General features: G+C 34.1%; 1 protein-coding gene across 1 annotated transcript; it reads left to right on the top strand.

The window, feature by feature from the left end:
* On the top strand, positions 1 to 27,285 carry LOC123532955 (cilia- and flagella-associated protein 69-like). Its single transcript, XM_045314578.2, is given in 23 exon segments — positions 1 to 316; positions 3,341 to 3,403; positions 4,227 to 4,292; positions 5,159 to 5,345; positions 6,030 to 6,128; positions 6,898 to 7,050; positions 7,332 to 7,509; positions 8,105 to 8,280; positions 10,119 to 10,237; positions 11,900 to 12,119; positions 13,703 to 13,867; positions 17,031 to 17,146; positions 17,742 to 17,860; positions 19,074 to 19,155; positions 19,896 to 20,088; positions 20,430 to 20,567; positions 20,971 to 21,047; positions 21,548 to 21,745; positions 22,065 to 22,151; positions 22,556 to 22,620; positions 23,448 to 23,490; positions 24,441 to 24,572; positions 26,031 to 27,285. Coding segments are annotated over 22 exon segments (2,793 nt in total). The 5' UTR covers positions 1 to 193; the 3' UTR covers positions 24,567 to 24,572; positions 26,031 to 27,285.
* Positions 27,286 to 27,741: the final 456 nt, after the last annotated feature.

The raw sequence follows: 27,741 nt of genomic DNA, 5'->3' as shown, positions 1-27,741 counted from the left end.
AATGCAATAATGCATAGCAACGCGTAAAATATGGCGGATGTTGTCATTTTTGGATTTGGTTAATTAAAATTTTGATTTAAATACAGCAACTTTTAGTCTTATTTTGATTGAAATTCCCAATAAATACATTTCAAATTAACAAGCCCAAGTGGCTAAATATTCAAATCACAAAGGTTTGGTAAATTAAGCGAAAATGGCGGCAACACAGACAATGCAAACAGAAAAGTTTGCATCTTCTGCTAATATTATGGAAAACAAGCCAACAGTTCCAGTTGTGACACATGTCATCACTGATGAAGACATTGGAGCGTTACAGGTGTGCTATAAATCAGTGTCATTTTATTGTAGAAGATTTCTACCTAATTTTTGGTTGTTCATAAAGTAAACCCTGTGAGAGAAAATACCAAGGTCCCCACTGGGGCTTGAACCCCGGACCTCGTGATTCTTAGGCAGACTAACCATGTCGCTAAAGTGTTAACCCAACAGCCTGGCCTATAAACCTACTATCACTACACTTTCCAGGGCTTTTTCAGGGGGTTTTGGGAAAAAGGCCCCTGGTCATATTGGGAATTTTTAACGCGGTAAATTGTCAAATTTGGGAAAATATACTGACAAATTAAATGAGTTTTTAATTAATATATATTAGTTTAAATCTTCAGTTTCAAATTTTACTGGTAGTGTACCCCCTTGTAAAATTTTGAGATTTTTTTTTCAGGATTGTGTTCCAATATTGCCTAAAAATACAGTAACTCTTTATTTGTCATGCTAAAATTTTTGTTTACAGTTTGTTTTCACCAAAGTTATAACTGAAATTATCCAAAAAGTAAAATGGCAAAGTGTGTGTATTTTTGAGTGTAAAAACTGGGTCGCGAAAATATGTGACAATTGATTTTAATGGTATAAGAACTACCTGTCAACATGTTTTCGGTACTTTATTCAATTAATATTTGTGTTTTTATGCATTTTGACAGGTTTTTGCATACAAATCATACATTTCTTCAGCAAAATCTTGTAATTATTTTTTGCCGAGGTTGCAGACGGTCATGTTACTAAAAATAGAAACGAGTTGGTTTTTCCAACATTTTGTTTGATTTACTTGGCAAACAAAACTAATTGTGCAAGAATTATTACTGAAAAACAGAAAGTAACTGATTTCAGTTGGGAAATTTTTCATTGGATTGGGAATTTTTTGCTCCAGATTGGGAAAAATAGAGCATATTTGGCATTGGGAATGGGGCCGAATATCGGCCCCGTGAGATAGGGTGAAAAAGCCCTGCTTTCCCCCTTTACTTTTCAGAGCTTACTAGCTCTCCAGAATGATATCCCGACGTCATGTGTTCTCGACATACATGTATTCTCGAGCTATTATGAAAATGGCCTGTATATTTTTGCATGCAACATAATCCTCGCAAGTAAATACACAAGAGTGTAAACATAGTGTCTGCTATTTTAAAAATGAAAAAATAAACAGTTTCAGTCTGATTTCCTTTTGATATTGATATGGGTAGGTTTTGAAAAATATGTAGCTATTTTGGGGTTTTCGAATTATTTCAATTATCAGATAAGTTGCTGGGCAACCATGTCATTTGTGCATACCCATTGTTTTAATTTAGAAATATTAAGAAAATAATGAAAAAAATTATTTTTATAAAACAGGTGCTATTTCCAAATGATATACTTTTTGCAGTGATACAGTTTCACAACAGTGATTTTAACAGAAATGGTAAAAATATCAGTTTCTAAATATAGCTCGGGAATATATGACAGGTGCTTCCTGGAACTAGAAAGTAGGTCACTGATAAAATGTGCTACTAAGAACTCAACGAAAATAAAAACGTGTATTTTTTTAAAGCAGGATGATCAGGAAGGGGTAAAATTTTGAGGAAATGGTAATTTGAAAGATGAGTTTATCTTATTTATTTTTTAAATATGCCTGTTTTTGTTAGGTTGTCGAGAACACATGCTGCAAGGATACTCCATGCCCAACGCATGATTGCGTCAAACACTTCTGACACCATTAAAATAAACCCTGTGAGAGAAAATTCCAAGGTCCCCACTGGGGCTCGAACCCCGGACTTTGTGATTCATAGGCGGACACTCTAACCAGGTCGCTAAAGGGTTAACCCAACACTGCAATGTGTGTTCAGCAAGTCTGTTGGAAGTGGCCTATAAACCTACTATCACTACATACATATCATTCGCAGGCATTAAACACATTTGTTTGGTCAACAGTGATGCTATACATGATAAAAAACACCACCCATAGACAGTCCAGGACCCCTAAACTAATCCATCACCCATTTGCTACATATCTTCTGAATAAATGTATTCAAGTCTATAGTAATGTATTTCATGACACCCTTTGTTTCACGCTTTGTCATTTTTTTTAAATTAAAAGATATGGCCAAATATTTGCATGCCAATAGCACCCATTGCCTACATCTTTCAGTTTCCATGTAAACCATATACATTTCTTTGTTCACTTTTGAGAATAAGTTTTTAAACATCGCCATAATTTGACATTCATGTCATTCTCAAACGATGTTGGCGATGAGACTGTCATGACTAAACATTCATTTAAAAGCTTTTACGAATAAAATGCAACCATTTGTGTGCAAGTTCTAACAAATATTATTAGTCTCACTGTAGTTTCTATGTAAATTCAGAATTTCTGTGCCATATTTTTGGCTACCTGTAGATTTTAAAGCAGTATTTTTGAGTCTCATTGCTGGATGAGTTTTTCATGAATGGAATGTGTGAAAGATTTGTGGTCTGGCTCATTTTGTATTTAAATGTATTCTTGAGATAGTTAAAATGTATTGTGTATGTTACACGCAAATTGAGACGGAATAGCATGCTAAATAGTCAACCCAGTGCTGGGAGGCTCAAATCTACAATTTCTTGCTTGTCTCTGGTATATGTTATTTGAAAGGGACTCTTATTTTACTAAGTATATATTTTTCATTTTGGCGTTATTTGGGATGAAAACAATTTAAACTTACTATTTATATCTCTGATAGCAATCATTTCCTAGAATAACAGTGTTCCATATTGGTTTTGCTGACTCTAGATAGAGTCTATTACAGCAAACTTTCATTTGATCTGTATCCTATATGGGAAGGTTAAAGAAGTGATCTATGATCTGTATATAGTTGAGCAAGTAAAACTGTTATGATACCGCTGTATTTGCCAGCTAAATGGTCTACTTTAAGTAGGGACTGTGTAACATGGATCATATTAAATTAGTGGAACAAAAATTTGAAGATTGGATGCTTGGACAAGCTAAACTATAATGTTGATTATAAAACTGATCATACTGTACATACTTTTTATATTTCAGGGATCCAAACTGGTTGCAATGAACCTAAACAGAGTAGTGAAGTTGCTGACAGATCCACATTCTGTAAGTTTCTTTTTCAACTTACAAAATTATACTAGCTTCCTTCAAGTTTGGCAACCTTAATCAAAATTATCAAATTGTGTGTTCTCCATTATGCAATGTGAGCTGAGTCCATTTATGACAGTATTTCATGTCCTGTAGTGAACTGCTGATCATTAAATGGGTCTTTTGTGTGTGTAAAGCATGTGCAAAATTATATATACAGTATGATACTAATGGCTTCTTTATCTTCAAACTGTTTTTATTGTTATATCTCTGTCAAATTGTGAGAAATACTGACGAAAATTAGACAATGTTAAATTATCAATTTTATCTTGATAAAACATAACAGTAACAACATAAATTTGTTGAATTGAAACAAATACAGAAAAGTCGCCCCAAAATCAAAATTAACATAATGTCTTATGAGTAGATCCGTAATGACTGGAATTTACAAATAGAAGTTGTAGAATTAATATAATTCATACTATTTCGTACTCATTTTTAAACTCTGTTAAATTTAGTGAGACATCCATCAGTATTACCTATGTTAACATGACTATTTCATTAAGGTGTATTGACACTCATATTTATGAATGTCGTGGCATTGAAAAATATGTCAATATATCATTAATTTTCAGTTAATACTCGGCCAAATTAACAGCGTGTGAATTAGTTCGATCAGTTTTGAAATATAACAGAAATTAACCAATAAATTTTTTTATTGAACATCTGTATATGTACAAAACATGGTTTACAAGACATTCCAGATGTAGAATCACCTTTTACCAGATTATATGTATTTAGATATGATATATCTACTCTTTGTTTTCCTTTTGTATTTCAGTCCATGTTATACGATAGACATGTGAATGCATTACAGAGGCTGCTTAGACACTATCCGAAAGGATTTGTATCCTTTAATACATATAATTATATGTACAATGAGTACGGTAATATTTACTGTGAAACCTTTAATATTCGTAGGGGACTATTTTTCGTGGTTGCATCATTCAACAAAATTGAATTTCATCAAAGAAATGAGATTCCCCATGGATTCATTTTGTCATCAATAGTTTAAATCATCAAATTTTTTCCACATATGAAAAAGATGTTTTGGCAAAACCACAAAATTTCTTGCCCACAAAAGTAAATGATTTTACAATTCAGATATACAAATGTTGTTTAAGCTCAAATATGTTAAGCCTGAAACTTGAGTGCATTCCTTTACTAATTGCATTTCTTTATTAATGCATTTCATAAACTAAAAATATTGAAAAATTTGACGTTTTAGTACTTATAGGCGTCTGCAGAAATTTATTATCATGGCATGAAAGAACAATGCTTGTTTTTACATAATCATTCAATGGGGAAATTGTTTTATTTGCACTTGAACAAATTATATTGGTTCAGTAACTGTTTTACTGTAAAGCTCCTCCCCCGCAATTTGGGTGAAAATGTTTTATCTGTTGTTTTTTTCCACCAAGTTTGGCATAGAATCAAAATATGACACTGAAAACTGATGAAGCGATTTTAATATTTATATTAGATAATGGTAAAAATGCAAGAAGAATGTTGAATTTCTCCATTATTTCACAAGTGTCGCAACAAATTACTCTCTTCAGCAAAGATATTTGGTTATTTATTAGGATACATTGCGAAAATACAATGTCAGTAAGTTTGTACCATTGGTTTAACTTTCACAGTACCCACATTTTAAGGAATTTTGTGTTTCTTTAAATAGATAATATTCAAAATGATCCTTAACCCACATTTCAGCCTATGAAAGATTTAGTACAGGTATTCAAGATTCTGAATGTATGTGCAGATCGTGTAAATGAACAGCCAAGATATGAACAGTTCATAGTTGATATACTTAAAATCTGTAGCTTACCATTCTTGAAGGAGAAATCTTCAGATGAACTGATTTATGAACAGATTGTTGTCGAATCAATTTCCCAACTTGGTAAGTTTGCCTTACATTGTTCTTCAAAAAATGGCTAAAAGTTAATATTTGGTTTGGAATGACCAGCTTGTTAATACTGTCCAATTGTTTTTCCATTGAATTCCGCCCTTCTTTTTTCCTTCCAAATTGAACAGCAGCTTATACTGCCGTTATAAATATGTTAATGTATTAGTTTAAAACAAAAACTGAAGAAAGTTATGTTTAATAGCATCTGTATGTCACATTTAGTTGTTTCAGTTAGTGAAATGGAAGTGTAAGACATATGTATCAGAATATCTGAGAAATTGAAAAAGGAAATTTGTTTTAAATTTTCTTTATTTTATTTTCAACATTAAGCAAGTTGATGAAATGTGCATATGAAAATGATGTTGCCAGTTTCTGTCATATTCATGTATACTCTAGAGGGGGAATTTATATATATTGTCCTTAACCTTTAGCCTGCTGGCGGCAAGTGATTTGACCTCTGCGACCAGTGCAGACCAAGATCCGTGCAGGCTGATCATGGTCACTCTGCACTATTCGCTATTCAGTCAGAAAATTCTTAGTGAACATCCCTTTGAAAAATAAGTGGTACTGCCAAAATTGAATGATGGACCAATCCATTTTAGAAATAAAGCAGGGTAAAGGTTAAACATACTGCTTTTTCGTTTGTAATTTTATAGAATATAATTTCTTAATTTTCAGGTTACTTGATGAGAGTGGCGTCTGTAGAAGTTCGGAAGCAGATCTGTGACACACTGCTGGCTTTTTTTTCAGAAACACCAGCTAACCAGGAAGTTCAATGTAAGTTTCATAGTGAAAAGTTGTTATAGTAATGAAACTTTTAAATAATGCGATAGAAGTGATGTTTGGAAGCTATTTATGGATAACTAATTTTAAAATAACTGGTGGTTTAATAATATGATGTTTTGACATTTGATACAGAAAAATTTTCACACCTTGCAAAATTATTGCTCACGATCATGTGATAGATTTGCTAAAATATAGTTTCTGTTTGAATATAAATGCCATTTTTCAATAGTTTTGTAACTTTATTGGCTTGACTTAAGCAGTTTTTTTTTCTTGATTCTGAACCATTACTAACTTGTTTGCTGGAGTTGAACATCAATTTCCCAACAAGACAGAGAGGAGGACTGTTTTCAGACAATTGTCCTGTCAGCCACATAGTCATGGTCAACACAGGTCTTGCATAGGGATCAAACTCACCGTCTCTTGGTTTATAATCTGCAGCTGTTCCTACAGAACTAACACTGTGGGTTTTGAATATAGATGTGTAGTACTGTATTGTATTGAGTGTAGTTCTATAAATAAACGTCGGACTTCAATATTTTATGACTTTGACATTTCATATAGTTCAAATATTAAAAGGCACTCTGTGCAAGTTTAATGTTATTGAACTTTATTGAGGGGTGAATACAAAAGACTTTTCGCATTCACTCCTAGGTACATTGTATAGTAACCAAATATCTGGTAAATGCAATCAGGTAGATCAATTTTCTTGACTCCTTCCACTATAAATGTCATATACATATATATTGTATTATATTTACAGATCACAAAGCCTCCACCCTACAGTACAACCAGAAAGTTGTGGAGAATAGTGATATATCGGAGACTCTGGTTAAATCTCTAACATTACTGGAAACAGACCTGCCTGTCAAACTTGCTGTCCTTAATGTTCTACAAAAATTCTCAAAAACGTCAGGTTAGAGCAAAGCTTTCTACGTGTTATTTTTTCAAGTCTTTAATGACTTTATTCCATTTTCAAAATGTGTAAATGTTTTTCCATTTAGCCTTCCCATAGAAATATGCTTTAATTTTGACTGTTTTAGTAGATTGGTAAAGTAAATTTTTCCCCACTTAGTTTATTCATTAGTTTATGGTAATTACCTCAGATTGAGGTTATTAAAATTTTTCGTGATGGTTATTAAACTTTACTATTTTGTATCATGATTCCTCTATTAATATTGTAATGTGATATTACAGCAAAGATATGTGAGGCGATGCTGCGCGCAGATGCAGCACACCGAATATGTTCCCGTCTGATGGATGTTGATCCATCGGGACAGTTGCTGTTCCGGTCGTCAGAGATTCTATGGAACTTGTTAGAGAAAGGCGATCAAGCTACATTGGCCTCACAGTTAAACAACCTTACTTGTGTCAGGTAACTGCTTTAAATTTTATTTTGATAAATTTACACTCGATGAGAATGTCTCTAGTCAGTGCTTTTATAGTTTTCTTGATTTTCTTGATTTGTGTTGATTGTAAGCAAGACTAGAAGTATTTTTTTGTCCATTAGATGGTTTATAGTAGCTTGGCTGTAACAATTTCAATACAGATTGTTTTTGATGCTTTAATTTATGCTATTATGGGTTGAAAGGTTGAAATTTATTGCCTAATATATAGTGTTTAAAGCAGTGATATAAATCTCTGTTTCACGGACATTTCACCATTTTGTGTACAAAATCACCAAAAATCAAATTTGCATTTTTGAAATTCATTAAAAAGTGCTGTCCATCATAACTTATTTTACTTTTCAAACATTCTAATGTATAACTGCCAGTAAAATAGTTTGTCTTTTTAAGGCCCAAATTATATTGTTGTTTTTTTTTACACCATTGACTGATATAGCTTGACTAAAATTTTCATACTGTATATAATATTTTCATTAACATCCAAAATTTCCAGTTGTGGGCCATATTAATGTAAATCCTATGTACCCATTTTGGAATGAAAAATATCTATTTGAATGGTTTCAGTCAACTGCGTGATGCATTTATCTACCAGCTAACACAGGGATACAGCCACTATGACCGTCAGTTGAGGAACGATTTACTAGTGCTTGCTACAATCATAGCCTCCAAATGTCCCGAGGCCCCCTTCGTGGAGACAGGATTTGCCAAACAATTAGTCTTATTTGCTACATTCCAAGAAGGTATAGTATATAGAGGATATTTGTTTGTTTCAATGTAATGTTGAAATATCTTTCATGAGAGAACACCAGATGCAACTTTTTCACAAGTGGCACAAGCCAGGAGTGAAAAATGTAAGATATGGTGTTCATGAGTGAAAGATATTTTGATCTTACTTGTAAGAAAAATAAATTTTATTTCTATTTCATGTTTTAACTACATTTACTTATTTTATAGTTCCTTACTAGTGAAAAATATATTTGATATTTTTCACTGAAAGTACCATATATATTTCACTCTTATATAATATTTTGATAGTTCATTGAAAAACATGTACCGTAATATTAAGCTTCTATTTTGCTCATATAGTTGAAAGGGCCACTTAAAGAAGAAAGTATTTCTGAGACAGTTTTAGATGAGCTTAATTTTGACAACAAAGTCTCAATAAAAATGAAGTCACCTTAAAAGGAATACAGCCATGTGTATTCATCTCCTTCATAAATAGAGAAACTGAATGGTAACTGACAACATTTTATGAAGCAGATAAATGTTTAGGCTGGTGTTGGATTAGAATAACTGCAACAGACATTATGAAAAAGAAAATGTCTTAGATGCGCTACTAAACCTATACCACTAAGGAAGGAAATCCATACCTTTAACTAGAACATCTTCTTCTCTTCTTCTTCTTTCGTTTGTGACTACACTCTCAGACCAGTAGCCTCGATGAAACTTGTGGTTTGCCGCAGATCCTCAATGCCTCCATACAGTTTCTGGTGGATTGAGGTATCTATCGGCCAGGTCGAAGCTCGCTCCTGGTCATGCCTTTTACATCTCTGAAGTATATGCTCTGCAGTCTGATCTTCTTCACCACATGGACAAGTTGGCGATGATGTCAGTCTGTATTTCTTGTACATGTGAGCATTGAGCTTGTTGTGCCCTGAGCGGAGCCTGACCATCATCACTTGTTCAGACCAATCAAGGAGATGAAAAGCATCTTCCTCCATCCTTGGTCTTGTTAGTCCTTGATGATGGTGACTTTCTCCTTGTAACTCACAGGTTCTGTTGGTTGTTCTGACTGAGCTCCTAGCTTAGCCAGTTTGTCTGCCTCTTCATTGCCTGCAAGTCCACAATGGGATGGAATCCACAGAAGTGCTACTTTGCAGGTTATACTCAGGCTCTGCATTCTCCTGGCTAGCTGCCGAGCTTTATTGTTGATCAGAGCTTCCATGACAGACAGTGTATCTGTGAGAAAGACGACTGAGGAGCTTTCTTCTGCGGAGTCTTCAACCATTGAGATGGCCTTCATGAGTGCTTCAGTCTCTACCTTGTAATTGCTGCAGTGTTTTCCTGTGGCTGCATGTAGTGTTTCTCTCTTGCCAGATGGGTATTGAATGAAAACTCCTGCTCCTCCATCTTTGACGGCGCATGTGGCTGATCCGTCTGTATAGACATGAGTCCATGATTCCGGAGGATAGTCTTCATTGATCATTGCTAGTGTGAGGCTCTTCCGAATGCCTTCATCGTCTTGCTTCCCGCGGTCAAGATGAGGTACAGCAAGTCTCACAGTCACTGAGGACAGATCATTCTTTAGTGGGTTTATAATGTCTTCACTACATAGGGGAGTCGTTGGTATGTTCAGCTCAGTTTTGAACTCTCGGTTGAGTTTCTTTGCCTCATTTATGAAGCTGCTACGTTTGAGCCGATTCTTTGTGTAACCTTCTAGCTTGGCTTTCATGGGATGGTCTGAACGTCTGAAAAGACCTGAACTTCTCTGCTTGAAGCAGAACCTTTGCAGAACATGAAACTGTATATAGTTATGAAGTCCAGAAAAACAAAATTTATTTTTATTCTTCTCTTATAGTAAAAAGTCACAATGCCTTAGTGAAACATTTGAAGCTGATGCAAAAACTGACGAATTTGAATTGAAGAAATGTGTTTGATGGTCATGTAACCTTGAGTAAGAAATCCAACAGTTTAACTGTAAGTACTTTATTTATTTGGAATTCTTTATAATTCAAAGAGCCAAAACCTTATGGTTTTGACAGGTTAACCGAAATTTTGGTGGTATAGGTCGCGGTAATGTAGTCGCATCTAATTTTTGCTCTGGAAATAGGTCGGGAACTTTAACTTCTAGCGTATTAGTCGCAGTTAATTTTCGGATTTTGTTCCCCAGCAATATTAATATTTAACCCGGCAAAAAAATAGGCGCGCCATATTGATGCCGCAGACTTGATGATTATTATCAGACCTGATTGGTGGAATTCGGACTACTGTTATTTCGTCCCTACGTTTCGTACCAACAGTAGTATCGGTAATAAATCAAGAAAGCAGGCTTTTTTGACACTATTGGCAGCAGACGGTTTGCGTTTACATTTGTTATCATGCAAGTTTAAGTGTGAATTGTTTTGCCAGCAATTAAACGCCTTCCGTGTCATGTCATTAACCGCGTTCTTGTAATTGCTGATAAAGATTAACAAAATATCTCTTTTGGATTTTTTTCTTTATTTCAAGATTATAAGTAAAAACTATCTTTCAGTTTTTTAATACGCTAAGAATTAGTATAAACAATGTTTGGATGGTAGGACGGATCTGTCCAGATTTATCCAACCCGGAGTACATGTCAATGGCGTCCAGTAAACAGATAAGTGATAACAGTTATTCAGACTTGCAATACATCTTTTGAATTAAGTCTTTCGTTATTTATAGTCTGTATGGGTTTTTACGATTATTTTAATGTGAAAGTAACCGCTATTGGTTGAAAGCCGCCGGATATTGATTATTTTTATCCATTTTGTTCGTTTCGTTAAGAAAGTAATTTTGTGAAGCATTGAGTCAGCAAAATTGGCCGATTAAAAAAAATGTGCATGTTTGTGTATAGGTCCAGGAACTTTTTCGGCAGCAGAATGGGTAGAAAAAGTGCGACCTATACACACCAAAATACGGTAGAACAAAACCCACATCATGATGCTGTAACCTGTAGAACTGTTAATTTTCATGGGAAGGGTTTTGTCCTATCTGTTCAATATTACTGGAGAGGATTTGTGCACAGTGAGATGTTAATGGAAAAGGTTTTGTACTGCATGTGAAAATAACAGGAAGGATTTTGTCTTCTTCATCAATAAACAGTGGAAGGGGCTTTGTCTGTCTTTCTTTCTTATAGCAACTTGTGTCATGTACTTTCTGCAAATCGAATCGTTGTCATTCTGTTTTGTTGCCATGTTTTATTACATACTTTGTACTTGTAGACAGATGTCCATAATTATGAGCCATGACTTGTGAATAAATTCAAAAATATTGTGAAGTTACCTAATACATGTATTAAATTAATGGATTTTACCTTGAATTATAATATATCATCAATACTGAGGTGTTCAGACTTAGAAAGTATTTGCTTATCACCTCTGTCTATGAAAATAGTTTCTATGTGAAGCAGAAATTTGGTGAATACATTTAAGTGACAGATTGTTCCTGAAAAAAGAATTAAAGCATGCAGTTATCAGAGGTCCTCTTCAAACAGAAAATGTTGACAATATTCATGTCCATATCTTTTATGAAGCAGTGTTATAAATGAAAATAAAATTAAAAGGATAACAGACTTTTTTAAAGATTTTTTATTTACATATTTCCACTACATGCTTTCAGATTTTATCAGAAGGTCATCTGATGTTGGCTCTGTTCTCATTTGTAAGAGCCAATGAGAGTCAGTCAGGCCCTCGGGAATGGACGCCCGCACAGTTTGAGGAACTGCAACTTCAAGCGATGTCATGCCTGTGCGCGCTGTGTCCCAAAATGCTAGAGGATTATATGACTGTACAGGGCAGTACCAGAATTTTGCTGTTGTTGGAGTGGTGTGTCGGACCAGGTACCACAGTACTTAGTTCTCTCTTTTTTGCATAGGGTATAAAACTTTTCAACTAGAACATTGAGTTACAGACTTGATGACAAGGGAGTTAATTTGAAGACAAGGGAGTTAATTTGAGATTTAACTCAGTCTCTTCCCAGGCTTACTTGTAGGTTACTACTTGCTGCAAAACAATAATTCAGTCTATTTTCTTAGACTTATATTTTAAGGTTTAAGCTGCTTCATTCAGTAAGCTAGATTTGCTTTCTTACAGATTTCTTTGTAAGTGGATTTGACCAAATATTAACTGAAATTTTCAAATGAACTGTCTTTTAATGCATATAAAAAACTATAATCATATAAAGACCTGTATGCAAATAAACACCTTTATGCAAATGAATACCTTTATTCAAATAAATACCTTTAGTCAAATATTCAAAACACATTTATGCATATAAACACTTATGCATATAAATACATTTATGTAAATAAATGCATATATGCAAATAAACACATGTATGCATCAAAGCACATTTATACATATGAACACACTTATGCAAATAAACGCATGTATGCATCAAAGCACATTTATACATATGAACACACTTATGCAAATAAATGCATGTATGCAAATAAACACAAACAAACACTTATATGCATATGAACACATTTATGCAAATAAACATATTTGTGCTTATAAAAAAGCAAGACTTCAAACAGTAACCTGTATTTTCAGTAATGTTTACCTGTAAGAGTACAAGCTCTGTGGTCAGTTATAATATGTGTGATGAGGACACCGGTAATCTTTGATACAGATTATTTTGTTTTTATTTTAAATGGTTGACATGTTTGGTATTTGGTTTTAGCAAGGTGTTTTATTACGAAGTAGAACTTTTTGAATTTGTATTTTTAAAGCATTTATAATATAAAATGCTCTTAAGTGTTATTTATATGTGAGGTTTGAATTTTATACATATAAATATTACGTAAAGGTCTTATTACACACACAGAATCTGAAGACATTGAGCTGTCAGTCAGTACGGTGTTAAATCCCTTAATTAATTTGATGATTTGCGAAGTCGTATTCATTTTATGATTTTTCTTTTACATGTCTCTTTGTGCTAGTTTTCATAGAAATTTATTTCTGACAATTATATAGTATGTGGCAGAGTGGGGTTATTTTTTGTCTTAATCATATTTAAGTATGAGCCGTAATTTATTTTATATAAAACTTGGTAGAGACTGGTGAAGGTTGAATACTCTCTGAAACATAATATGAAGAGGTAGAAACATGTTGAATTACTTTAATAGTCTTTTTTCAATAATTGGTTTTGGTTAGCGTTTAGTTAGCAAATTAAATTGACATTTTGTTTCTGCTTAATTTAGGTAAATTCATGATCAGTGTTTCCTAAAGACTTGTTTATTTGACTTTTATAGTGACTGGCTTGTTATTGTAAGATACCAACAAAACATTCTCACAGGTTGACAGTTATAGTATCTATCTTGCCTTGTTTTGAATAATTTTTTGATGGGCATTTCTGTACGAACCAACAGCATAAAGATAACATTGTTCTGTTTTACTAAAAATGATACTTCATCCACAGAGGATTTTGGTGGCCATGGTAATAGTATACATGGTGTTGGTGGGCGTGGCAACAAGCGAGCACAGATGCGATATTGTCTCCGTGTATTGCGCAGTGTTGTATCTACAGGAGATGAGCTGGCATTGCAGGATCTAGCTGATCAGGGAGCCATTAATCAGATCATAAGTAAGTGATTTAATGATCTTGTCACCAGAAAGCACAGTATTATGTTACGTTTTTAGCTCACATGTCACAAAGTGACAAGGTGAGCTTTTGTGATTGTGCAGCGTCCGTCGCCTGTTGTTCATCCGTCCGTCAGTCCCTGTGTCTGTAAACTTTTGCTTGTGACCACTCTAGAGGTCACATTTTTCATGGGAACTTTATGAAAGTTGGTCAGAATGTTCATCTTGATGATATCTAGATCAAGTTCGAAACTTGGTCACATGCGGTCAAAAACTAGGTCAGTAGGTCAAATAATAAAGAAACCTTGTGACCTCTCTAGAGGCCATATTTTTCATGGGATCTGTATGAAAATTTGTCTGAATGTTCATCTTGATGATATCTAGATCAAGTTCGAAATTGTGTCAACTGCGGTCAAAAACTAGGTCAGTAGGTCTTAAAATAGAAAAACATTTTGACCTCTCTAGAGGCCATTTTTTTCAATGGATCTTCATAAAAATTGGTCGGAGTGTTCACCTTGATGATATCTAGGTAAAATTGGAAACTGGGTCACGTGTGATCAAAAACTAGGTCAGTAGATATAAAAATAGAAAAACCTTGTGACCTCTCTAGAGGCCATATTTTTCATGAGATCTTCATGAAGATTTGTGAGAATGTTCACCTTGATGATATCTAGGTCAAGTTCAAAACTGGGTCACGTGCCTTCAAAAACTAGGTCATTAGGTCAAATAATAGAAAAATCTTGTGACCTCTCTAGAGGCCATATTTTTCAATGGATCTTCATGAAAATTGGTCAGAATTTTTATCTTGATAATATCAAGGTCAAGTTCAAAACTGGGTCACATGAGCTCAAAAACTAGGTCACTATGTCAAATAATAGAAAAAACGATGTCATACTCAGTTCAAAACTGGGTCATGTGGGGACAGGTGAGTGATTCAGGACCATCATGGTCCTCTTGTTTTTTATTCTACAGAAATATAATTCTGCACAATGCATATGATTTCTCTACAAGAAATATCAGTATACAGTGCATTCGCGATGCTACAAATCGCAATTTAACAAAATACCGGTATACTGCGAAAAGGTGTTGTGGTCCCGGCTGCTTTCCTCCTTATTTCTATGTAACAAAATCGCGGTTTTACGAAAATGCAATTTTACGAAAAATGCGCTCCTACGAATGTATTCTCATGCCCTTAAAGCCTGTTTTCAACTTGTTTTAGTTGCGATTTTACGAATCATCTAAGTTTTCACACCTAACATAACGGCGTGAAAATGCTTTGGAGTGGAAAGTATCACTATCATTTAGCTGGGCGTAAACAGGGATTAAATTGTGAAAACCTAGTAATTAAATTCGAAATGCTTACGCTGTACACTATTACACAAGTTAGTGGTTATTTTTTTCTCCTATAACTATCCGATCGGGTGGCATACAAGACACACTTGCTTCGATATCTATACGTCTCAAACAGTCACTGCATAAAGAAAATAAAACAATATTTAAGTCCTGATCGTCTGTATATTGTTGTTTTATTATAACAAAAAACTCATTAAAGGGTAGATGAGGGTATCGGAATATGCAATTGCGATTTTTTCTAGTGCAACAATGTACCATGTATACCGTATTTTGATGTGGATAGTCGCGGTATGTATAGTCGCATCATTTTGCTCAGGTAAATGGTCGGAAAATTTAACTTCTAGGATTCAGTCGCAGTTAAAATTTCGGATTGTTTCCCCAGCAATATTTAATATTACCGGCAAATAAAAATATGGGTGCGGCAATTCGATGCCGCCGACTGAATTATTATCAAAACCTGCTTGGTGAATCGAAGTACAGTTTTTATTTTCGTTCCAAACGTGTTTGTACAACAAATATTCGGTAAATTAAATGAAAAGCGCTTTTTGACACTTTATTGCCAGAGTTTGCAGTTTACATTCCTGTATTTATGCAAGTTTAAGTGTGAATTGTTTGCCAAGCAATTATTAACCCTTTCGTGTATGTAATTAACGGTTTTTTAATTTGAGTAAAAAGATTAACAAAATATCATCTTTTTTGATGATATTTTTTCTTTAATTTTAAAGATAAAAGTAAAAAATTACTTTCAATTTGTTAATGCGTAAGAATTAGTATAATCAATGTTTGGAATGGAAGGAGGATCTGTCCAGATTTTATCAACCGGAGTACATGTCAATGGCGTCAGTTAAACGAAAGTAGAAACAAACGTAATTCAGACTGCAAAAACATCTTTGAATTAAAGTCATTCGTAATTTTAATAGTCTGTATGGGTTATTTACGATATATTTTATTGAAAGTAACCGCTATTGGTTGAAAAGCCGCCGATATTGATATTTTTTATCCATTTTGTTCGTTCGTAACAGATGCACGTAATTTTGCGAGAGCTACGGTCAGAAAATTGGCCCGAAAAAAAAAAACTGCTGGCAATGTTCTGTCGTATAGGTCGCAGGAACTTTTTCGGGCAGCAGAATGGGTAGAAAAAGTGCGACCTATACACACCAAAATACGGTATGTTTTATGTACAGTGAATACAAAGTGAAGAAATAAAACATCCCGTTCTACATTCTACATACCATCTCAGGTTCAGATTGGAATAAGATTTGTAATAAACCCAGATGTACATATAAAAAATGTGTATACATGTGCTCCGTTACAAAAATCACGTGTTTAAATATCACGGGTTACACACTGTAGATATTTAGGTGCTGTATAGCGAAATTTCCTATGCTACGCTCGAACGAAAATGCGATATTACTAAAAAAACGGCCGGACCCTTGGCTTTTCATAGAATCGCAATTGTACTGTATTTTCTATCTTTGTTTGAAAGTGAAATATTATTGATAAAGCAAGATTTCCCCAAGATTTTTGGAAATGAAACTTTCTGTGTCTATCTTTTATTGCTCATGTTGCAATTTTAGCATCATAGCTACTGTATTTTGTTACAAGTTATAAAGTTTCGATGAATATTGACTCTTCCATGTCTCTGAAAAATGACCTGAAATAATTAATTTAACTTCCTGAAATATTGTTAGAATTCAGTGTTATTTCTTACAGCCATTTTGACAAATGCTATAAATAGTAACACAGAAGATGATGCAATTGATGTTGAAATGCAGTCAGATATAAATTAATGATGATATTGTTATTTCTTTCAGCCATTTTGACAAATGCTATAAATAGTAACACAGAAGATGATTCAATTGATGTTGAAATGCAGTCAGATATGATGATGATATTGTCCTGCCTTTGTGATGGTGACATGCACAGAAAGGTGAGAATTTTAGCTAACAGTTAGTACCGGTAATAGTAAATAAACTGGATGTTGTGTACACATATTGAATAGTTTGCTAGTCAATTGTCGAAAGTATTGCCCAAGGTCCAAAGGACTGAAGGCCAATAGCTTTGACTATTGATTGGCAAAACATTAAATAAGTGACTTATTACATGACATCAGAAATCACTGTCTTATTTTAAAATGTTTGACTTCTTAGCTGGGTAAAAAGGTGTTGAGTTTAGACAAGTCATATAGCGCATTAACAATAGATCTACAATTTATATTTTGGATCACAAACTAATGTAGAATATTACCTTATCATACTGCTAAATTGTTAGGACATTATTATTGTAAAATAAGTCTTTGATACTTGGCTTAAGGCAGGCGGCTACTTAAGACAAAATGAAATTGGAGTAAAAAGTTAATTTGGGAAGTTAAAGCTCACTGGCTACTTAAGGCAAATAGATGCTTAATACAGGTGACCTTTAAGGCAGACTCGGCTGTACCCTTCTAAGCTTGATTTCTATATGTTACAAATATTGTACTAACGTCTTCACATGTGAGATATACAACAAGATGGATTCAATTTCAGGAATTATTTGGAGAGGTAGGCGTCAATGTGTGTGTACATTATTTGAAAACAAATCCAAAATTAAACAACAGTGGTCTCGGACATCACCGGCTGCTGCTCACTGCCATTGATTGTGTCTGGTAAGCAAACATTAGTCTCATCACAGATACTAGAATAGCTGAGTAAATCCTTTAATTTTTATGCCCCCCAAAGGTGGGCATATTAAAATCGCACTGTCCATCTGTGTAAATTCTTGTGAAGGCTGTAACTCTGCCATCCATAAAGGGATCTTGAAATAACTTGGCATAAATGTTCCCCATAATGAGACGACATGTCATGCGCAAGATCCAGACCCCTAGCTCTAAGGTCAAGGTCACACTTAAGAGGTTAAAGGCTAACAGGGTCTGTTTTGTGTCTGGTCCATAACTCTGCCATTCATCAAGGGATTTTGGAATTACTTGGCATAAATGTTCTCTATAATGAGATGATGTGTCATGTGCAAGACCCAGTCCCCTAGCTCCAAGGTCAAGGTCACACTTAGAAGTCAAAGGTTAACAGAGTCTGTTTCTTGTCTAGTCCATATTTCTGCTATTTATCAAGGGATTTTAAAATTACTTGGCACAAATGTTCCCAAAAATGAGTTAATTTATCATGAGCAGACAATTGTAGCATTCTTGGGCACACTTCGGGGGCATTTGTCACTAATAGTGACAGCTCTTGTTTGGGGACTAAATTTTGTTGTTTTGAACAAAACGGTTATTTCATGGATTTTGACCTTTGAACATAAAATGAATGGAACTTTTTCAATTTGGATCTAATTTTATGGATTTCACTCAACAACAAAGTCTGTGAAAACTAGTCATTCATAAATATTGATAACTTCACAATAGAGGCTTTTGTATGCTTAAATGTTTTTTTTTTACCAGTTTAGAAATAGGTCTTTCATCTCATGTTGACTAAATTGGTAACTGTTTTCATACCTCAAAACTAATAACGGTGCAGTGTAGGAGATTATGAAAACTGCTTTTCAAACTTTGCTTTGCACTGGGGCTCACACCCATAGCATCTAATTGTTTAATATGTACTCTACCCCTGTATGTCTGAACCACAATTCATCATTTAAATAGCTAAAATTAAGGTGTCTTATCTATACTTAGGTATTATTTAATGTTAATGATATAATAATTTATCCTATTTGAAAATAATTTTAAAAAAATCCTGATGCAAGTGCAGTTTTATGCTTGTGTCTGATAAAAAAAAAAGCAGCCTAAAAACAAGTTAGTCAGATGAGAATATGTCAGTAAATGCTTGTATGGGTGACAATGAATGTATATGACTATGTATTTTGTACAGGTGTGCTATTGTTGGTTGCTATGCAACAGAAGATTATTTCCTGGAGAAGGAAGGAGTATTCCTGCTGATTGACCTCCTACAGGTATGTCAGTCATGCTTGATGCTTAGCTTCATATTAATAAATATATACTTGTACTGCAGTGAACTGATACCATAAATGTTTTATAATATATTTTTTTTAAATTCTTTTCTTGTTATTGTAAAGATTTATTCCTGTAAGTGCATTAATGGTTTAAGTGTATCTCAAAGATATATAATTTGACTGATTACTGAGTTTTTTCCTAAAATTTATACTTTGACATCTCAAGTTCATACTGGTTGCATTGTCACATTTACTTAATGATTTTAAATTGAATTAGCTTGATTAGAAATATGAGGGCCTCTGTGGATGAGTCATTAAGGTTGTTGACCTTTAGTCACTTGCTTCTCATTGCTTTTGGTTCAAAACCTGGCTTGGGTGTAGAATTCTACCATGGGAGGAAGCCATTCAGCAGGCTTTTAGAAGGTAGGTGGTTCTACCCATTTCTCTGGTTATGTATGAAATAATGCCCAGAGAGGCTCCTGGGGTCTTCCTCCACCATCAAAAGCTTGAAAGCTGCCTATATTTGGGTTAATGTGATGTTAAACCCAGTGAAACAAAACAAAAAAGGTTAGAGATACTTAAGGAAGAGTTTAAAGAATATAGTCCTTTTTTCAGTCTTACATTGGATGACAATATTGGAATTATAATTTTGATTTATCACATTATTTCTGATCAATGCGCACATTTCACACTTTTAGTTACATTCTATGAAGAAGTAGTTTAAATGACATTATTTTCAGCAATGTCCAAAAGGAATGGATAACCTGATTTTGGGTTGCCTGCTAGACCTGTGTGAAAACCCAAAGACTGTGCATCATGTGCTGACATGGAGAGGTCTAGATAATTCATCAGCAGCTCACCTGTTCTGTGAAATATGGAGAAATGAAGAAAGGGAGATTGGTGTAAAACGAGATCAAAATGGCGCCATTTCTGGTATGTACTTAAAAAAGTAGGTTTTGTCCTGTATAGTATATAAGGACAATGTATGTGCTGATATTCAAGTAGTAACTTTTTGACTCTGCTCTGCGTTTTGTCTATTGGCAGAAAAAAACAAGTTTGCTACATTTTTCGAGCAAGATTATTTAAGTTTTTTCCCCAAATGCTACACAGTGTTCTGTGACTGTGCAGTCAGGAAAAACTTCTTATATGTAAAGGTTTAAAATGGCATCGCTTTTGAGTTCTTAGTAAATGAATGTTGATTTTTTTTTAAAAAAGATTTTCTGGCTGAATTGAAACTCAGAAAGTTTCTTAAGATTGTCATTTTTATATTTCAGATGTGAAAAGACCATTGATGGGTAAATTACAAGAGGGCCAAGGAGTCATTCCTCTACCTGCTAACTGCATGTCTCAAGCTATAGTAGATGTTTCAGAAAACATGAGGGCCAAAATTTACTCTCTCTATTGTAAAATAGGTAAGAATATTACCATGTCATGTATTTTGCTATAATTTTGTGACACTCTGCAAGTGAAAAAAGAGATATTTGACCTTTGTCAATTGTCTTCATAAGTGATAAACTTGATAAATTGATACATATTACATGTAGAATTCTTTGTTGCTTTTAATGTTTCAAGTAGTGAGCATAATCTCATAAATAGTTTTCTTTGCGTTTAAGCATAAAGGCTGAGAATACTGTTTAAGTAGTATAGTTTACCATGTAAAATGTTTTGTCAGATCTCCAGTTTTGCTTTCACAGGTTATCAAATATTAAAAGCAGTATTGCCAAGAAAGATTTAAAGTTTGTGACATTCAAAATTGTTTTTCCACAGTGTTTTATCCTCGAATTTTATTATAAACACATATTTTGAATGTTTTAGGATTCACAGACCTTCCCGGATTGACAGTGGAAGATCACATTACTTTGACTGTTATTGAAAAATACCTTGACTTTAAGGTAAGTATACAAAAATAGAATGAGCCGTGCCATGAGAAAACCAACATAGTGGGTTTGCGACCAGCATGGATCCAGACCAGCCTGCGCATCCGCGCAGTCTGGTCAGGCTCCATGCTGTTCGCTTTTAAAGCCTATTGGAATTGGAGAAACTGTTAGCGAACAGCATGGATCCTGACCAGACTGCGCGGATGCGCAGGCTGGTCTGGATCCATGCTGGTCGCAAACCCACTATGTTGGTTTTCTCATGGCATGGCTCAGATGTTACTTTCATATCAGATAATGCGTCATTATAAAAACTATGAAAAAAACCCAAAAAATACCAATTGTATATAAACTGTTCATTAGTTGTTATGAAGGACCTTCAAATAAATAAGTTCATTTATACTTTTGTGTTTATTTTGACGTCTTTTAACATACAAGGTCATTAGTAACTTCTGTCAGCTCTATGTTCTTTGTATAACAGTTTTTTTACCATGGTTTTTTCTATCTGCTGGTTCTAGATGGGTGAAGTTTGGACAGAGATTTTGTCTGAGTTAGACCAGGAGAAGGTGAGACCGACCACACCCGACATGGAAGCGGTAGAAGCTATATCACGTGCGATAGAGAATCGTGCAGAGATTGTGGCTGGAACTCAGCAGGAACTCCTGGAGGCCCAGCAGAGTCAAGATGTGCTCAATGAACAAGAGTTTTATGCTGAGGTATGGTTTGTCATACTACTATAGACAGTTTATTTTGTTCAGTTTAACACCATTATAAAATGATTTCACAGAATGTAAAGATAATAGATAAAAATTTAGATATTCTTAACCTTTGGCCCGCTGGCGGCAAGTGATTCTCATTGTGCAGACTAAGATTGTGCAGGCAGATCATAGTCTGCACTGTTCACTATTCAGTCAGTAAATTTTCAGTGAACACCCCTTAGAATAATAAATGGTATTGCTTAAATTGAATGATGGACCGATCCATTTTAGAAATTGCGCAGGGTTAAGTTTAATGCAGAAGATTCATATTTTTCAGATTAGAGAGAACTACAGACAGAAAGAAAAACAACTGAATGACTTCTCTGATTTTGTTGCCAGAACATCGAATTATGAACTTTTGAAGGTACTGTGAATTTTCCATTTGACGTTCTTATGTTTGAGTTTATAGGCTTTAATTACTAAGTACCAGTTTAAATATTTTTCAGTATTTTGATGATAAGAGGATATTGTGAACTCTTTTAATGGAAGCATTAGTTTAGAAATGTCCTTGAGAGTATGGGAAAAGACTTTTTTCATGTTTAAGCCGAATGACTGTGTTAAGGGTTGGATGTTGGCAGCTCATGAGAGTCTGCAATTTTGGGAGAGTAGGGGGTGAGGATCTATATAATGACAATTCATTACCTAGATTCAAATGGTTCTGATGCATATTGAAAAGAATTTACTGAAACAACATCACAGTGTAAGTTTACGCAGTTTCGAATGAATATGCTTGTATATGTTTCTACATTTCCTGTGTGCATGTTGCAGGCTGCAAAAGAAAGACAAGAATATTCAGTAGAGGCCTCAAGGATACCAAATGAATACAAATCATCGTAAGTCAATCTCTTTCATACTGTAGACCAGAAATAGGAATGAATGGATGTCAGCATACTGTATAAGTATTCAAGGTGGATCTTTCTGAAATTGAATACAGTTGCAATTTACAATTCTGTTTTGTGTGGATTTCACAGTTGTGCTAGATTAGCAAATCTAATTCTCAAGGAATAAATAAAATTTCCATCTATCTTGTGTTTAAAATTTGAAAATCCACAAGTTTATGGCACCACAAAATAGCAGTTTTGACTGTAACCACAAAAATTGTGTGTGACCCCTTAGGGTGTTGTGCTTATAATTTCACCATTTCCTGATTCAGTGTTGTTATTGGTGTAGAGAAAACTGTAATCTTAAGGATGAAACAATACTTAAATAATTTTACACTTCTCAGTCTGGTAGTAATCCAACTCAACAAAAAAAGTGGGAACTCAACAGCGTGCTCAACGCGGCAAAAATGAAAATGTTGCAGGCTCAGTTTGACTGAGCCTGTTCATGGATGGTAATGGAAATGCATGTACCCTCCATGTCCTTTAGCCCCGGGTTGAGCAGAACTCAACATTTACACATGTTTCAAGTACAAAAACAATTTAGAGACATCGGCAGATGTGTTCATACGGCAGTGCACATGGAACATTCAATGATACACTATTGTGTAATTCCATGAAAAGCAGCGTATGGTCCCAAGTTAAAATAATGGGTTTACCCTAAAGAGAATAATAAGAAACATTTGGTAGATACCATACTGTTATTGTCTGTTAGTGTTATCATTTTTAAATTGGTCTACTTAAATTTTTATTCATAAATTACATATTTGTTTGTTTTTCAGTGATTTCTTCCATGAAACTGATCTGGCTAACCTGAAAACAACAGTAAGTTGATTTGCTTTTAAGATTGTTACTTGTATTTTACCAGAAAATTATCAGTTATTCATGTGTCCTAATTTCTGTACTTTAAAGTCAAAACTGATGGTGAGGGTATAATTTTTGTTGATTTCATTTTTTCTAGGTGATCTTGAACATTTGTTCGTTCACAATCAAATTTTCCCTAAAGTTTGTTACATTTTGTAGAAAACTAATGAGATGTGATTGTGTGGTGGCTTTTTCATAAGAGTTGGATATACATTGCTTTTACTGTGACTGTTGTAGTAAAGTTTAGGATGGATGAAACAAACTTTCTTAATTTTTCTTGGGTAGTAAATCAATATGATGATTACTTAAAATTGTCTTAGATTTTTGACCCAACCAGTATTTCAGCATCTGGTTCATATTTTATATGTAGAGAGTCTTCTGAAAATTAGCCAGACGGATACAACAGTCAAGAAAATATCTGTTTGATATTTTTATAATTGATGCATTTGTAGATTTCAGTTACGTGAATGTAATTAATACTAAAGATTTTCAATTTTCTACACTGAAGAAATATCTGATTTTAAAGGATAAAGAAAGAAACAAGTGTTAAATGAAACTGATAATGATATTCCATTATTAAAATTTCCCTGAGAAAGCCATTGTGCACCTAAAATAGTCCTTACATTGTCTAGAAAGGACAAAATATTACCTTTTCTAAGGTATACTGTTGTTTTGCTAAAATACAGTTGAAACTCGATATCTTAAATTCCAAGGTTTACTTCGAGATAACTGAAATTCAACTTAAAATGATATTTTATGCACGTGTTTTCGGAAATTGACTTGAAAATGCCTCCAAGGTACCCGGAATTATGAGATAAGTGAGTTCGAGATATCGAGTTTTATACCAACATGTACATCATTGTGTTGGATGTCTCAGTGTTTATACTGACTCGTATTGTATGGTGTTACAGGTATTTAGCAGTAGAAATGTATCCATTGACAGTACACCTATTGAACTGACTGGTGGACCTCTATCTAAATATGATCCATTGACAGGAACGAAAAAGGTCCGCAAAGTCACAAAACAACCTGCATAGACTACTGTAAGTAGAAAACTTTGTTTTTGTTTTAATTCTGAAAAAATCATGAAATTATTATACCCCTGTGCGAAGAAGGAGGGGTATATTGTTTTGCAGATGTTGGTCAGTCGGTGGGTCTGTCGGTCCGTAGACCAATCGGTTTCTGGATGATAACTCAAGAACGCTTGGGCTTAGGATCATGAAAGTTGATAGGGAGGTTGGTCATGACCAGCAGATGACCCCTATTAATTTTGAGATCAGTAGATCAAAGATCAAGGTCACAGTGACCCGGAACAGTTAAACAGTTTCTGGACGATAACTTGAGAATGCTTGGACCTAGGACCATGAAAGTTGATACGGAGGTTGATCATGATCAGTAGATGACCCCTATTGATTTTGAGGTCAGTAGGTTAAAGGTCAAGGTCACAATGACCCAGAACAGTTAAACCGTTTGCGGACGATAGCTTGAGAACGCTTAGGCCTAGGATCACGAAACTTAATAGGGAGGTTGATCATGATCAGCAGATGACCCCTATTGATTTTGAGATCAGTAGGTCAAAGGTCAAGGTCTCAGTGACCAGTTTCCGGGCGACAACTTGAGAAAGCTTGGGCATAGGATCACGAAATTTAATAGGGAGGTTGATCATGACCAGCAGATGACCCCAATTGATTTTGAAATCAGTAGGTCAAAGGTCAAGGTCACATTGACTCAGAACAGTAGAACCTTTTTTGCCAAATAACTAGAGAATGCTTTGGTCAAAGATCACATTTGATACGGTGGTCACTTATGACTGGTAAATGACCCATAATTATTGATTTGAGGTCAGTACGTCAAACGTCCAGTGCACAGTGACCAAATAATTTCTGTTCATTGTGCAGTTACTGAATGCATCAAGGGGGCATTTCATGTTCTACGAGCTCTTGTTTTGATTTTTTTATTGGTTCAGTGTTTTCTTCTAGACTCAGTTTTATTACATGCCTGGCTGGTAGTGTTTTAACATATGCAGCCTGTTTAGGTCTAAAAAAAATTTCTTTGTTTCCGGTATCCCGACCTACCCTAAATCTTTGGCCCGACCCTAAATGTTTTTATGGCCTTGATGAATTTTTTTTTCAACTTTAGCAAAACTGCACTTTTTATGCTTTAAACATGGTCAGTGATGTTAGAAATAAACTTTTTGATGCTCTAAAGGCATAATCCCCTTATTTGTATTCGTTTCTTGACACAAAAATAATTTCCGAAAGGTCCCACTTAATAAAAAAAAAAAAAAAAAAAAAAAAAAATTACCAACATACCTACCCTAATTTTTTTAGAATGTTACCGGAAACAAACAATTATTTTTTTTAGGCCTTAGATGTATGTGTGGCTTGATACTTTAACATAAATCGTTTAAATTCCTAACATTTTTGTTTGGTCTCAGTAAATAAGAACTGATTTGAAATATAGGTATTATTTTCATATTATGTCTTCTTTTTATTTTTCAGGTGGTATTCATAGCTTGTGACCAGTGAAAAAACTGAATAAGTGAACAAAATTATATGAATGGCTGCAAGGTGTACAAACATGCTACCATGAATGTGGAATCTGTTTTTTATTAGGGAAATACATTTATAATTAACTATAATTTAAAGTTGGATTTCTTTCATGTAGAACTTTGCAGATTTCGCTTAACACTTGAAGTTTGAAGGCGTGTTGTCAAGGGTTTTTCTGATGTAACAGGACATTTGATGAGGATATATATTTCTGAATAAAAATATGATAAAATAGTAGAGGATATATTTGAACAACTCAAGCTGCTGTTTTGTTTACATTTTTAAGTTTCTGTGATTTCCTTTGAAAATACTGTGATTTATTGTTTATCTTACAGTTATACATGTACCATATACAAAATATAGTATATATATTTTTTTCATTTGCAATCTTTACAGAAAAACTAATGTTTTGATTCTGAAAAAAAGACTTTTGTTAAAGTTTCTGTTTATTATAGATGTAAGTAAAAGAATTAACATTGAAATGGATTATATTTTCATAGGCAAACTACATTTCTGATGTGCAGCTGAATGTGTATGGACTTAACTGATATTTTCATAGATGTAAAAAGACAAGAATATATGTAAATCGTATAACATATACTGTTGCCAAATACACAAAGCATCTGTAAGATGTTGTGTCATAGTAAAGAAATAACATAAAACATCTTCAGAAAATACTATGTCACAAAACATTGTAAATATGAAATATAGCTTTTATATTCTTAAAATTCACCCGAGCCATAGTTGGAAAACAAGTACAAACAGAGGGAATTAACACTGAAGGTGTTATATGTTATCACTTAACATGTCAACATTTAAAAAATGAGTATGTGATTTATAGGCATATAGATGAATTCAGCAAAGTTTTTAATTCAGTCTTTATATCACTGTTGTCAGGAAATTGAACGAAGCTGTTCTCGAATTTTCCCTCATTAGTTTACTTACAAGAAAGATGGTTACAGTTCAGTCAAAGTTCACTTTTTCAGTGTCCGATGAACATTAATGAGTTATTCGTTTTTAACTCGTAGTTGAAAATTGTAATGTTTTGTTTTGTAATGTTTTTACATTTTGATTTGTATGCTATATTTTCATCATTGTCTATCTCAACAATAAACCTTGATACATTGTGTTTAAAATGCTGTATGTTTATTGCAAAAGGTACTTAACAATGTGATGTTATATATTAAACATTCCGTCCATTACAGAAGTTTGTTTTCTTTTGATTTTCTAATGAAGTAGAGTTTACAGTGATCAGGTCTGGTCGTTTCAATTTATTGGCGTGTTACTGATTAATCACACAAAGGTCAATTCATTTTATACTTCTCAGTCCGAATGTTGGCGGTGTGACTGCATTACATGATTAAGTACCATACTGTATATATGCAGACAGAGATTAGGATTCAAAGGGAGAAATTAAAAAAGTAGCAAATTGAAATGCATTTTTAGATCTTACGTTGCTTATTAATGAACTGTTTGCTTGCCCACCGGTTGTCATTCTTTTATACTCGACTCCTTTCCAACAAATGGAACTTTGCTTGCATCAAAAGCATCTAGTGAATATATACTTAATGGCGGGACTTTCGTGTCCCATCATATTTTCTTGAATTATGCCCCTTTTTGACTTAACAGAATAAGAACTATACCTGAATATCTATGTACTCAA

This window comes from Mercenaria mercenaria, chromosome 11 (genome assembly GCF_021730395.1).
Source record: "Mercenaria mercenaria strain notata chromosome 11, MADL_Memer_1, whole genome shotgun sequence".
Taxonomy (NCBI): domain Eukaryota; kingdom Metazoa; phylum Mollusca; class Bivalvia; order Venerida; family Veneridae; genus Mercenaria; species Mercenaria mercenaria.
This window is presented reverse-complemented; position numbering and strand designations above follow the sequence as displayed.